This window comes from Sarcophilus harrisii, chromosome 5 (genome assembly GCF_902635505.1).
Source record: "Sarcophilus harrisii chromosome 5, mSarHar1.11, whole genome shotgun sequence".
NCBI lineage: Eukaryota > Metazoa > Chordata > Mammalia > Dasyuromorphia > Dasyuridae > Sarcophilus > Sarcophilus harrisii.
The window spans coordinates 107,779,992-107,795,270 of NC_045430.1; the positions used below are offsets into that span (position 1 = coordinate 107,779,992).

General features: G+C 36.3%; 1 protein-coding gene across 2 annotated transcripts in view; it reads left to right on the top strand.

Annotated features, from left to right (window-relative positions):
* Positions 1–15,279, top strand: part of VWF (von Willebrand factor) — a 198,937-nt gene that overhangs the window by 181,273 nt on the left and 2,385 nt on the right. For both annotated transcript variants that reach the window (XM_023504571.2, XM_031938302.1), the window contains 6 exons: positions 275–458; positions 1,683–1,723; positions 2,368–2,484; positions 7,330–7,428; positions 10,284–10,412; positions 11,894–11,933. In XM_023504571.2, the coding sequence (XP_023360339.1) occupies positions 275–458; positions 1,683–1,723; positions 2,368–2,484; positions 7,330–7,428; positions 10,284–10,412; positions 11,894–11,933 (610 nt within the window). The remainder of the gene's footprint in view (positions 1–274; positions 459–1,682; positions 1,724–2,367; positions 2,485–7,329; positions 7,429–10,283; positions 10,413–11,893; positions 11,934–15,279) is intronic.

The following is a 15,279-nucleotide window of genomic DNA, read 5'->3' on the forward strand; positions in this document are numbered from 1 at the left end:
TTCTTAAGCATTGATAGCTTAAATGATTTGCCCAGGATTCCACAGCCAGATCCACAGCCAGATGTGTCAGATTGAACCCAATCATAACACACATACTCATGAAAATTATGAAATAACATTAACTCATATTTATTTATCACTTTGAGTTTTAAAAAGTGCTTTCCTTATAAGAATCCTATGAAATATGACATATAGGTATTATTGTTGCCATTTTGTAGGTAGAAAAACTGTACCATAAAGACTTACTGATACATCCTACTCTGCTCCTCCACAGGTTGGCTCACAATGGCGCTCCCCTGAGAACCCTTGCCTCATCAATGAGTGTGTACGAGTGAAGGAGCAAGTCTTTATCCAGCAGAGGAATGTCTCCTGCCCTCAGCTGGATGTCCCCACCTGCCCTCTGGGCTTCCAGCTGAGCTGTAGTCAGGCAGCAGAATGCTGTCCTTCCTGCCATTGTGGTCAGTTTGGATGAGCACGGGAGTCTTTGGCTGGGTGGGGTGTGTGTGTGTGTGTTGGAAATAGTGTTCTGGCTTCTCCTCCTCCTTCCCCTGCTGGATGGCACATCTTTTACCCTTCTAGCACTCCAGAATTGAATATCATCCATTATATATTTTTTTTTCTGGGAATGATCATGATAGTTCCTAAAAGTATAGAGGAGCTGGAATGAAACTGAGAGGTCATATAGTCCAATCTTTTCATTTCACAAGTGAGGAAATTGAGTTCTTAAAAAGTTAAATAGCTCATTCAAGTTTATCCAAGGACTAAGAGGTCTTTTGGTTTTAAATCTCTCACTTTTTCTAGGTATCATAAGAATTGGTATAATGGTAGAAAGAACGTCCACATTTTCTGAATCTATCTGACCTTGTTACAATGCCTGAAATTCCACCATTAGAATTTCATTTACATACATACATTTATAAATCTCATGTTTTAAAATGCAAGTGTCCCTGAGAAGAGATATAAGTTATTCACATTTTCGTGTGACTAAGTTTAATTAGGCACTTTCTTCAGGACATTTTGCTGATTCCACCCTTTACAAGGTAACTAGGTGGGCAAGTGGATAGAGGGCCAGATCCAAAGTCAGGAAGATCTGGATTCAAATGTAGGGAAAGAAATTGCAAGCTACTCCAGTATCTTTGCCAAGAAAACTCCAAACAGGGTCATGAAGAGTTGGCTATGACTTGAATGACTGAACAACAATATCCCTATATATCCTCTAAAAATGAGTATTTAAAAATTTTTAATTTCTTTTTATTTTTACTGAGGCAGTTGGGGTTAAATGACTTGCCCAGGGTCACTCAGTCAGGAAGTATTAAGTGTCTGAGACCAGATTTGAATTCAGGTTCAGGACTGGTGTTCTATCCACAGCATCATCTAATTGCTCCTAAAAATGAGTATTTTGAATGTTTTTTATGGGGGGACAAAAGAAAAGTTTAGGGCATTACCAGAAAAGAAATTGGGCAGGATGACCATATTTGGGAAGCAGAAGAAAAAATGAAGTGGGAGAATTATGGAAAGGGGAAATGGAAAAGGACTGAAGACAAATGTCAGATCCTTCACCTCTGCCCCTCACATCATCTCCAGCTGCATCCCACTAATTTATCTTGGGAGGAAGGACTTGCCTTGCAGAATTATGGCTAAGGAGCACTAATGCCTTCCTTCTTTTTCTCTCCATTCTGCAGAACCTGTTCAGGGTTGCTTGGTCAATGACACCATCATTAGGGTAAGATGCTGCTTATTCTTGCAAAAGGTTTTCATAACTGCTAGGATGAAGGTTAAAGGAGGCATAGGAAATCTCATATAACAAAGTTGTATATGATCAGAAACAGAAGGAAGTAGGATCCGGAACTTATTCCTCAAGCTTTCTCTTGTGAGTCTCAGTCTTGCTTCTTTCCTTTCCTTTGTATTTCTAAATTAGGGCCAGGACTATATTTTTAAATTCTCTTGACCCTTAACTCCATTGTTCCTACATTCCTTTTGTCCTCGTCATCTTGTTCTAAGCCTTTTATTTCAGGAACTATTTCAGGGACCCCTTGCAATTAATCATCTGGAATAAGTCATTATGTACATTTAATATCCTTTCTCCACCAAGGGTTCTCCCAGTGCGTGGTGGGATGTTTTTCTGTCTCTATCCACAAGACAGCCCTGACGTCCTGCCACCTGTAGCTGCCTCTGTGAGGGTTGGGGCTAACAGGAATTCTCACTTTTACCATCCTCACTCTTTTTGGAGGGAGATAAGAGAAGGGAATTGGGAACATGAGCAAAGGATTGAGATAAAGTAGGGAAGAGATGGAGTAACATTTGTTTCTGAGAAAGAGAGGGTGGGAGAACATCCAAGACTCATATCTGTTTGTTTTTTCATTCCAGCCAGGGAGCAGCCTGATGGTGGATCAGTGTACCACCTGCCACTGCAGTGTACAGAGTGATATCATTCTCAAGTATAAATTGGTGTGTGGAAAGACTACTTGCCAGCCCTGTCCCCAGGTGAGACCTTGAGGGAAGGCCTGGAAACCTGTGTGTTGTATGTCTGTGTGTGCTCTATGTGTGTGTAGGAGGTCTGGAACTGGGTAAGGACTGAAGATCCATGGTCATTCTCCAATACCGACCCTAGTTTTCAATATAATTAGTATGTGAGAAAACTACCTGCTTTAGGTGAAAGACAAGACAGGAACACAAAGTAACCAATTCAATGAAGGAATTAAAATTATCCATTTATAATAAAGAGACTGAGACAGATCTTTGAGCCAATCAATGCCTCTTTGTTAAAGGGTCAGTGGTTCCCTCCAATGAAGTAGACCACAGATTTTCCTCAGGATCTGAGATGCCTCCTCCTTCCAGGCCCTATTTTTGTAGGGCTAACTATCCAGGCATTCAAGAACAGCTATTCCAAATATAGAATTGATTGTCATGTGATGTATATGCTAAAATAAGCAAAATAATATGTCAGCAGGATCACAAGTTGGGTGATGCAAGGAATATCTCCACATAAAATAGACAGGCTTCTCCTTTGGTTGGGAAGGAGAAAACTGTACAAGCTATCACATTCAGTGACCTAAGTAGTCAGAAGATGGTCACCTGCTTCCAGTGGATAAGTGTTTGGTCCAAAGGTACCAAAATATTTTCGGGTCCTTTTCATGTAGCTGTTATCCCTGCTCTGCTGGGCTTGATTGCCATGACAAGGCAAAACAATAGTGTAGGGTTTTTACTTAATTTCCTTTAATTAAGCAAGTGAGTTTAGAATCTGCAGCTCCTAGTTCTGGGACCCTATACACAGAACTTTGATATGATTTTATCAACTTGACCAGTACTTATTGGAGTAGACTACAGATTGAAATGTCTTACAATACACATATTTTCAAACGTGCTTCTTTCTTAGTCATCTTCAAAAATAGTCTTGTGAGTGAGAAGACAGCCTGTTCCCGGGTGAGAGGAGTAGATTAGGGATATCATGAAAGAAAATGGGGGCACTTATAATTATAGCTATAGTTTATAGCTTAGATAATAATCCATTGTCACCAACAAATAATCAATAAGTATTTAATAAGAACTTATTATAGTCCAAGTACTGTGCTAAGTATTGGCGCTACAAAGAATGGTGAAATAGACCTTATCCTCATGCAGCTTACATTCTACTGAAGAAAATAACATATATACTACTATGCTTATATGCAGAATACATGCAAAATGAAAACAAGGCAGTTTGGGTAAGGGGAGCTCTAGAAAACTGAGAAGACTAGGAAAAACTCATTTGACCGGAGTCTTAAAGGAAATTAGAGATTTTAATAAGTATAGGTGAGAAGGGTTTGTATTCTAGTCATGAGGGATAGCTAAATAATGCAAGGACATGGAGGCAGGAGGCAGATCAGCATGGCTGTGATATAAACTGGGAAGCAGAGATTAAAAAGTAAGAAGACTAGAAAGGCAGGAAGGACCAAGATATGGATCCTAGAAACAAGAAGGAGTCACTGAAGTTGATCAGTGGGTGATGAGGAGACATATTCAGACCATTTTCCTAAAGAAAATCATATTGGCAGTTGTGTGGAGAATGGATTAGGGTGGGGAAAGGGCTGAGGCATGGAGACCAAATGGAAAGCTTGAGAGGTAATGAGAACCTGAAGGTAGTTGTGTGAATGAAGAGGAAGGGTGAGGTGGGGAAAATATATGAGAGATGTGAAGGCAGAAACAATGAAACTTGCTAATGGATATATGGGGCATGTGAAGGTGAGGAATCTAAGATAATTCTGAATTTGAGAGCCTGAATGATTGGGAGGATGATAGTGTCTTTGACAGTAATTGGAAAATTGGGAGAGGGAAGAGTATATTTTTTTAGGAAAGACAATGTTTGAGTTTGAGATACCTCCAGATAATGCATTTTGAAGGTCCAGTAGTCAGTTGATAATGTGGGACTATACTTAAAGGGAGATACTAGGTGCTTTCCTACAAAAACTGCCTAGCTTTTTTTTTTTTTTTTTTTTTTTTTTTTTTTTGTGTGAGAAGATTATACTGTGTGGATTGGATGGGTGTAGTTGGGGAGGGGACAGTTATTTTGATTGTGTAAACTTTTACAAAAATATTTTGTTCTTTAGGTTTGGGGGTACTGCTCTGCAGGAGGGGGAAATGGCTGCCCCTAAGAGGAAAGAGAATAAAACTGCTGATGATTTAGTGGTTCCTGTTTGAGCACATTATGTACTGCCCTATTTCATGTAGAGCAGCATATGGAACACATACCCCCTATCAGGAATAACCCTGGAAATCCAGCTTGGATTAAAAAAAAATCTTCAATCATAGTGTGCACCTGTGAGTTCACTTTAACAGAGCAGGAGAAAGGCAGGAGTGTCTGTTTTCTTGCAAGACTGAAAATATATTCTTTTGTGTCTTTTTACTCTGTTGTCTATATCTCTTCCTTTTCTTTCTTTCTCCCTTTTTTCTCACTTTCTTCTCTCCTTTCTTTCTATCTTTCATTTTGCTTAAATTAATTTCTTTTTCTCCTCACCTCTCTGCCCTTGTTCTTGACTTTCCCACCCTCTGGCAGGGACTTGAATTCTCTCTGCCTTCCTCTTCCAAATTCAGCAGCTGTCCCCTCTGTTCCTGTGGCCTCTCTTGATTCCCTCCTGCCTCATTTCCAGATTTCAGCCCTTTTCCTCCCTCTCAGGTCAGGTAAGGAAGTGTTCGTTCCTTCAGCTCCTCCCCATAGTCAACAAGTAATGTCCTTAGTCTGAGAACCAGTGAGGGTGAGTCCTGTTTGAACCCAGCTTTATTCCCGGTTGCTGCCTTTCTTATTCCTCTCTTAAGTCACTTATATTAATCTTCTCAATTGACCCACAATTTACCTCCTTTCCACTTCTTCTTTTATTATATATGCCATTTAAATGCTTTTCTGAAACCATCCTCTCCTCCCCTTTTTATCTACTCTTTAACACAATCATATTCCAAAAGGCCATCAAACTTTATACAAAATTCTACACATACAAACAGACACACAATCTCTCTCTATAGTAAAAGGATCTTTTAATTATTTTAAATAATAGCTTTTTCTTTTCAAAATTCATGCAAAGATAGTTTTCAACATTCATCTTTTTGCAAAACCTTGTATTTCAGTTTTTCTTCTTCCTTCCCCCCCTAGACAGCAAACAATCCAATATAGGATAAACATTTGTAATTCTTATATACATATTTCCACATTTTATCATGCTGCACAAGAAAAATCAGATCAAAAAGGAAAAATGAGAAAGAAAAAAAAGCAACAAATAGCAACAAAAAAGGTGAAAATAATATATTGTGATCCACACTCAGTCCCTGCAGTCCTCTTTTTGGATGCAGATGGTTCTCTCCATCATAAGTCTATTGGAATTGGCCTAAATTACCTCATTGTTGAAAAGAGCCACGTCCATTACAGTTGATCATCATACAATCTTATTGTTGCTGTGCACAATAGTTTCTTGGTTCCACTCACTTCATTTAGCATCATTTCATGCAAGTCTCTCTGGAACTCTCTGAAGTTATCCTCCTGATCATTTCTCTTAGATCAATAATATTCCATAACATTCATATACCATAACTTATTCAGCCATTCTCCAACTGATGGTTTCCAGTTCTTTGACTCTACAAAAAGGGCTGCCACAAACATTTTTGCACATGGGAGTCCATTTCCCTCCTTTGTGATCTCTTTGGGATATAAACCCAGTGGAGATACTGTTGAATCAAAGAGTATGCACAGTTTAGTAGCTTTTTGGATATAGTTCCAAATTGCTCTCTAGAATGGTTGAATCAATTCACAACTCCACCAATAATTAACAAGTATTAATAGGGTCTTTAACACCAAAAAGTTTTTAGGGCCACTAGGAATTAATCTCTAATGGTATAATTGTGGGTAACCTGATTAAATCATAGGATTGAGATATATCTTTAATGAGCTAAGGCAAGTCATTCAAAGAGTCTAAACCAGTTTCCTCATCTATAAAATGAAAGGATGGGACCAAGTATCTTCAAGTTCCTCTTTAGCACCAAATACATAATTAATTAATCAAGCATAAACAAACATTTTTAAGTGCTATTTATCATTTCTTTTATCTCCCTGTCTGTGTTATGTATTCATTCACCCATATATTTTTACCAGGGACTAGGAATGGAGCAGAAGGACAAAACTTCAGCAATTAAAATTCAAATTATTGGCTTATTCAGGAGATGGCTAGGAAGCTAGCTAGATACTGGATAGAAAGAGAAATAGATGATCATACATTTTGAGCTAGAAGGGGATTTAGAAGTGAATTAGTGTAGCCTCCTCATTTCCCAAAAGAAGTGTTTCTCATAGCTAGAGGTAGAATCCTGGTGGATGGCTTGGATGTAGGAAGACAGGGGGACAGGGATGGGGATTGACCTTCATTGGTAGAGGGAAGTCCTGGATGGAGAAACTCCCTCTACCAAAACAAGACTTGCACTTTTACTATAACTGAGAGTCTTAAGAGAATAACTTAGACCAGGGTTGGAGAACCTTTTTTCTGGATATTTATACATCATTTGTGGACCATACAAAATTATCAATTTAAAAATGTAAGCATTGGGAGGTTATTATACCTAGCTTTCAGCTCATCATCACTTGTGGTTGCCTTCGAAGGGCCAGGCTAAATGACTTTGTGGGTCTTATATGGCCTACAGGCTGGACCTTCCCCACCCTTGGCCTAAAGCATTTTGGGGCAAAGGAATTGCCCATGATGACAGAACCAATGAGACATGATTCCTGCTCCTTTGACTTTCCAGTTGAGTAGAAGCAACTTTACTTTTAGGAAATTTAAGGAAATATGACTATAGCTGCCCTACTCTTTTGTACAGGGTTACAAGGAGGAGAAAGTTGAGGGCTCTTGCTGTGGGAAGTGTCTACCTGTTGCCTGTACCATCCAACTGAGAAGGGGAACAATCATGGCACTAAAGGTAAGTGCAGACTTAACCTGAGACTTCTGTGTCATTCTTCATCAAGTTCCCCTTTGGGACCTTTCTTTTTCTTTTCTTTTCTTATCAAGTAGGGACTTAGTTCAATAAAAGATCACAGAATTTGAAAGTTGGAAGGCACCTTAGCAGTCACCTAGTCCAATCCATAAATGAAGGCTTTCCACTGTAACATATCCAATGAGTGGTTGTTCAGCCTCTGCTTGAAGACCTTCGGGGAGAGGGGATATATCACCTCTGGTTCACCTTCTAAGTATGTCACCTCTAATTATTAAGAAATTCTCTGCACTGAGTTTAAATTTTTCTCTTTACAGCTTCTGTCCATTTCTCTTAATTCTGCCCTATAGGACTAAACTTGAACCCAGTTGCCATCTTTTTTCCTTTCTCCCCCCACCTCTCCCAGTCAAAATCCAGACCTCTTCTCCAGGGTCAACATGTCCAGTTCTTTCAACTTATCCTCTTATGACATAGTCTCAAAGCTTTTCATCATCTTAATTCATTATCCTAGACATACTCCAACTTATCAATGTTTTTCTTAAACTGTGACTCCCAAAACTAAACATTATACTTCAGATGAAGGCAGAGTAAAGTGCAATCAGAAATGTATTCAAGCTGGCTCCTATTGGAAATTCATGAGAATAAATTGTTAAGTTTTCAATATGAACATTTAGAAATGGGCAAATGCTACAAATTAGAACTTTATTTCTTTTCTTGTGCATCGTCTAGACTTAAAGAACTGATAGAGAAAATATTACTAATGAAGATTAAATTAAAAATTTGTTGTGTGTACATTTTTCCCTCTGAAGAGTTGATTGTTAGACATTTACTGGTATATCTCTGAGTTAATACTTATTGCTTTGTTCCAGCTCTTTCTGTTCTTGCACTAAAAATCTTCTCTATGGAAAGCTGAAGGGATAGCTGAGTGGCGCAGTGGATAGCATTGACCCTGGAGTCAGGAGAACCTGAATTCAAATCCAGTCTCAGACACTTGACACTTATTGGTTGTGTGGCCCTGAACAAATCACTTACTGCCATTGCCTCCCAAAACAAAAACAAAAACAAGAACAAACCAAAAAGAAAAACAAAAGAAAAGTTGAATGAGTAACTCAATGATAAGAATCTTCACGTATTTGAGGGTATGTGATGCAGGAGAGAAATATCAAACTTTATTTTGCTTCCCCAAAGGATTGATGGGTAGTAGGTGAAAAAAGAACAGCTTAGGCTTGATATGAGGAAAAACTTCCCAATAATTCAGGCTGCTTAAGAGTGAAGTGGATTGCTTTATAATGTAGTGAGTGTCCTATATCTGGAGGTCTTCAAGTGTATGATAGAGATCATTCTTTTTTTTTTTTAAATTTTAAAAACTTTTATTTATTTATTTAAATACGCATATCTTTATGAATCATGTTGGGAGAGAAAAATCAGAACAAAAGGGAAAAAGCATAGGAGAGGAAAAAAAAAAACAGAAAAAAGAAGTAAGCATAGCATGTGTTGATTTACATTCAGTCTCCACAGTTCTTTTTTCTAGATATAGATGGGATTTTCTGTTCAATTTTTATTGGGATTGCTTTACATCACTGAACCACTGAGAAGAACCAAATCTTTCATAGTTGATCATTGTACATTCTTGCTGTTATTGTGTACAATGTATTCCTGATTCTGCTTGTTTTGCTCAGCATCTTTCTAGGCTTTTCTAAATTCAGCTTGTTCATCATTTTTCATAGAACGATAATATTTCATTACTTTCATATACCACAGCTTTATTCAGCCATTCTCCAAATGATGGGCATCTTCTCATTTTCCAATTTTTTGTTACTATAAAAAGAGCTGCTCCAAAAATTTGTATATATGAGTCCTTTCCCTTCCTTTATGATTTCCTTGGGATGCAGACCCAGTAATGGCATTTCTGGGTCAGAGTATGCACAATTTTATAGCCCTTTGGACACAGTTTCAGATTGTCTCTAGAACAGTGAGATCATTTCACCACTCAACCAACAATGCATTAGTGTCCCAGTTTTCTCACATCCTCTCCAGCATTTGTCATTATGATTTCCTGCCATCTTTGCCAATTTGAGAAGTGTGAGGTGGTTGCATTTCTCCAATCAATAGTAATTTAGAGCATTTTTTGTAATTATAAATGGCTTTAATTTCATCATTTGAAAATTATCACTTTTATTATATTAAATTAAAAAGGTTTGCACAAAGAACACCAACAGAAACAAGTTTAAAAGGGAAGTACAAATTTGGGAATCTTTACAGCCAGTGTTTCTGATCAAGGTCTCATTTCTAAAGTACATAAAGAACTAAGTTAAATGTATAAGAATACAAGTCATTCTCCAATTGATAAATGGTCAAAGGATATGATAAAGATCATTCTTGAAGAAGTTGCTTGAACTTGAACTTGAAAGTTTGAAGTCCTTTCCTATTCTGAGATGGTCTGTTTAAAGTTGAACTGCAAGGAACAATTTCAGACCCTTCAAAAGAACCAGCTAATGTGACCAGAGCATGCAATCTAGTTTTCACTTCATTACTTAACCTGCTCTGCAGGCCTGATTTAACCCCAGTTAAATGTGAAAGGACAATCTCCATGCTTTCATAACTTTGAACAGCCCTTTGCATCACAAATCAGTTATACAACTGGGAATTCAATATAGGTCTTCTGGTTTCCAAGCTTGAACTCCTCATTCACCTATACCATGTTTATTTTTATAAGTTTCTCCACTGGATTATCTCTTGCAGCCAATATACAGTTGTAACCAGGGTCAGGGTTGAGCTGCTGTCTTTTCCCCAATGGTATTTCTCAGATTTTTCCTCTACTCACTTCCTATCATTCTTTTTAGGCCAATGAGACTTTCCAGGATGGCTGTGATAACCACTACTGCAGGATCACTGAGAAAGGAGAGTTTATTTGGGAACGGAGAGTCACCGGGTGCCCACCCTTCAACCAACTGAAGTGTTTAGCTGATGGAGTAAGTAATAACTCTAAATAGGACAAATAGAATTCAAGTTCCTTGAGGGAATAAATTATCTTGTTTTCCTTTGTTTCCTTAACACCTAGTACAGTGTCTAATCCATAGTAGGCACCTAATAAATACTTTTTGAAGGATTTTCTGACGTATATATATATATATATATATACATATATATGTATATATATAGATATATAAAATTTCAGGGATCTAACATTATTTTGGTCATAGATTGTAGTCTGTAACTCAGAAGATGGTCTTCAAGATCATGCAGCTTAATGACATTGGATTTGCACTTAACACTGAAACTGGTGAAATATATTCTATTTAAGAAAATCTTCATTCCTGCCCCATCTTTGAATCATAGTCAACACAACTTAGATGTGATTTCCTAGAAATAATAGTGGCTTAATTTTATAAAGAACAAATAAGTGCATTAAGGGTATTTAGGTAACAACTCTGCTTTTTTATAAGCAGCATACAATAGTGGAGGGAACAATGGAAGAAACTAGATTTGAATCTTGGACACTTAATGGCTATATGAACCTGGGCAACTCAGGTTCTGAGTGTTTCAGAGGAGCATAATGAAAAGATTATTGAGTAAGGAATCCCTGTTGTAATACTTAGAAACTGTGTGATCCTGAGCAAGTCACTACTTTCTCTTGACCTCAAGTTACCTGTCTATTAAAAAAAATAAGAGAAGGTATTTTAGTTCCCTTTTATTTCTGAATCTTTGATTTTCTGGTATCTAAAATTGATAATATGTTCACTGCCTATTTTAGAAGGCTGTTAAGAAAGTATTTTTGTAAATCTGAAAATAACATAATATACAAATGTGAGGGATATATAATAATTCATATATATGCAGTAACAAATGTGAGTTATTTTTATACTATCATAATTACCTTGAATGAGAGCCATGTATTAACTATAAACAAAAGAATCTTGTAAGACTTGGAGTAATACATAAATGTGAGACTATTATTATTGTAAATGACTGTGACTTTATAAATATATATATATATATATAAACTTCATATATATATAAAGTCCTAGTATATATATATGTATATATGTGTGTGTGTGTGTGTGTGTGTGTGTGTGTGTGTGTGTGTGTGAATGTTTACAGATATTAAAAGCTTCTCTGAGGGTGACTGTGCCCATGCTTCTTAAGTTGAGAGGATGATAGCTAAAAATGTTTTAGTCTGTATTGGGAATAATTGCCTTAATGGTCCAAGTGAAATCAGAACAATCCAAATTGGTGAAACCAAATCCTGTGAAAATATCTATGTCCCTCACTTTTGCTAATGGGGAAAATAATTTGATGAAAAAGGATTCAGAAGAGTGATCTTAGAGGAAGGGTCCTGGGCCCAAGGACCTCTGCCATTTTATTCTTTTAAGATTCTTTTTAAACTCCAATTGATTATTTGGATGACATGTGCTCTCTGTGCCTAATATGTGATTTTGTGGTATCTTTTCAGGGTAAAATTGTAAAAATTCAAGGTACCTGCTGTGATACATGTGAGTATGACTATTCCCAATGCCATAGTCTTCAAAACATTTCAAAACGAAGCAGGGAGTGGGGTATATGTGTTCCTTTGAAATGAATGTTCATAAAATCATGAATTAGGGCTGGCAGACCTTTAAAGGTCACTTCTGGGTCATTCTAAATGAAAAAGTCAGTGACTTCCTACATTCCCATGATGGTCACATAAAGTCATGAAAGAAAGAACTTGAACTTGAATCTAGATTTCCTGATTCCAAAGCCAGTGTTTTTTCAATTCCATCTTTTGTGTTTTCTAATGAAATTTTATTTTTCCATATCAAATTCTACCTCTTCCAAGAAGCATTTCCTACTGTAACTTCCTTCCTTCTATTCCCATAGCATTCATTTATATAATTCACTTAGTTCTTATTGTATTTTTGTTGCTGTTCAATTATTTTTAGTCATGTCTGACTCTTCATGATCCTAAGTGGAGTTTCTTTGGCAAAGAACTAGAATGATTTGCCATTTCCTTCTCCATCTCATTTTACAAATGAGAAAATTGAGGAAAACAGAGTAAAATGACGCCCAGTTAGCGTCTCAGGTTAGGTTTGAACTCTAAGCCTGGCACTCTATACACTATAGTGCCACCTAGTGGTGTATGACTCCTACTGCTTTAGCTGATTATCTCTCCATTGGTCTTGTCTGTTCATTGAATGAGAAGCTATATTGTGTTTAATCTGATTCTCAATATCTCATAGTAGCTTTAGAACTAGGTTTTCATCCTGCTGATGATTAACTTTGTGCCTTAAAGTTGTCACTTAATTTTTACTAGCTTTAGTTTACTCATGCAAAAAAGAGATAGTAATCTACTCTTTCTACTTCTCAGTCACTATTATGAAAGTGCTTTGTAGATTATGAAGAGCCATTATATTCTGAATTAAGATTTCAATTAAAGCAAACTCAGGGACAGTCCTAAGGAATGCTGCAACCAAACACCAAGTTGAGGAAATAAAATTTTAAAATTATTATTTTCCCCCTTTTCTCCTGAAGTTTCATATATGAAGAAAAGGATGTCAGGAAACCATAAAAAACATTTAAATCTCCATGGATAAACCCTATAATTTATTTAGTTAAAAGGGGAAATTATTTACAACAGAAACAAGACACTTTTATTGAGTTTTGTGTTTATGCTGTTTTAAGATCAAAACTAAAAGGAAAGGGGGCAGCTAGGGGCCCACTGGATAGAGCACCAGCCCTGAAGTCAGGAGGATCTGAGTTCAAATTTGACCTCAGACACTTAACACTTCCTGGCTGTATGACTCTGGGCAAGTCACTTAATCCCAATTGCCTTAGCAAAAAACAAACAAACAAACAAAAACTAAAGAAAAAAAAAAAGAAAGCAAGTCATAGTCACAGAAAACGGGAGATGATTATATTGCTGTGAATGTAAATGGAGATTTTCTGAGTCACTCTCTTGAAAGTCTTGTCAAATAGCACAATGATAAGAGATTAGATTAATAGTAAGAGAACTGAGGTTCATATATGTCTTTGTCACTACCTATATGATCTTAGACAATTCACTTAATATAACTAGATTTCAATTTCCTCATATGAAAAAATGAGGATTTTAGATTAGGTAATTTCTAAGTTTGACTAGTAAGTGTCTGAAGCTAAATTCAAATCCAGGTCTTCTTGATTCTAGGCACAAATCTCCCATCTCTACATAAGATGAGGGGGTTATTCTTTATAAGTTGGGGTAGACTTGTATTTAGAATTATTAAATAGAAATATAATCTCAGAATTGAAAGGCGTCTCAAAGGTTCATTAAATTAAACTTGTGCTTCAGCATGATGTCCCTCCTCTAGTCTTCCAGTCTGTATTAGAAGATTTTTAGTGATGTAAGAGTCACTCTTGTTTGGTGCTATACATTCTACCATTAAATAGCTATTTTTTTTGGAAATTTTTTTTCCTAAATAGGCTTCTATTCATTGCTTCTAGTTTTTCCATCTTTCTCCAAGGAGAATTAGTCTAATTCCTCTTCCATGTAACAGCCCTTCAAATACATGAAGGTCACTATCACATCTCCTTTGCTAAATTTTTATTTCTCTCTGAGACATTTTGAGTTTCTTCTGAGAACCTTGTCTGGAGTGATCACTGTCCAGATCATTTACCAACCTTTCTACCTTGCTGTAAACGTGTGCTAGTTTGTCAATGTTCTTCTAAAAGTGTGGCAGATGGGATTTGACCAGAGTAAAGTAGAGAAGACTTATCATCCAAAACATCTCCCACCCTGTCTCTATGGGTACTAGTCTTCTCTTAGAGGAATTTAAATGGCACACTGAATAGTTTTGGACCTGGAATCAGGAAGACCAAGACATTTAATTACTATATTATTAGGGAAAATCACTTAGCCCCTATTTCTCACTTTCCTCATCTGTATTGTTATAAAATATTAATTATTAACAATACCAATTAATTACTAATGAATGCTATAATAACGACAATTAGTAATAGCACCTATTCTCCCCTTCTTGTAAGGATAAAATAATATTTTAAAAACACTTTGTAAACCTTATAACATTATATAAATACTACCTATTATTTTTATTAATATAGCTTAAATTCAATTAACTTTTGGGGGGGGTAACTATATCATACATTTGATTCATTTAACTTATAGTGTCCTCAACATCATACCTCCTCATATTTTTGCATAAACAAATATTTAGCTATGCCCCTTCATTCTATGCTTTTAGAATGAATTTTTGATTTTCTGATTTTATTGAAACGAAGCCTAGAGACAAGTGTCTATTAAATTTCAGCTTCTTAGATTCTCAAATGCATATGTCATGATTGTGTATGAAATCCTGCATTTTTCGAAGGCAGGTAGAATGCCATTGTTAGTTATTGCAGTCATAGACATAAGAAAATGCAGACTGGAAAGCTCAGCCACCTAAGAGGAAGGCTCCTTAAGAGCTTCTTATATGCCATATTGCCTAATCCAAGGTTTAGATCAAAGAAGGCATTTAACAAATAATTACTGAATTGCTTATCAATGATTAATGAATTGATTTAATTAATATCATTAATTATTAATGTAATTGTATATTGTGTGTGGTTTGATATTAATTAATAATTAATTATTGATAATAAGTAATTATTAAGCAAATTATTGAATTGCTTTAGAGACCCTGAATACAGTAGAATATAAAGTCCTTTACTTTAACAGAACCCAGTACAGTGCCTGATCATATGATATCTGCTTAATAAAGTAATGAATATTTATTGAATAAATGATTGAAAATGAATGAACGAATGAATGAAAAAGCATTTACCAAATGTTTATTAAGTGTCAGGCATAGGTATAAAAATAAGCCAGTT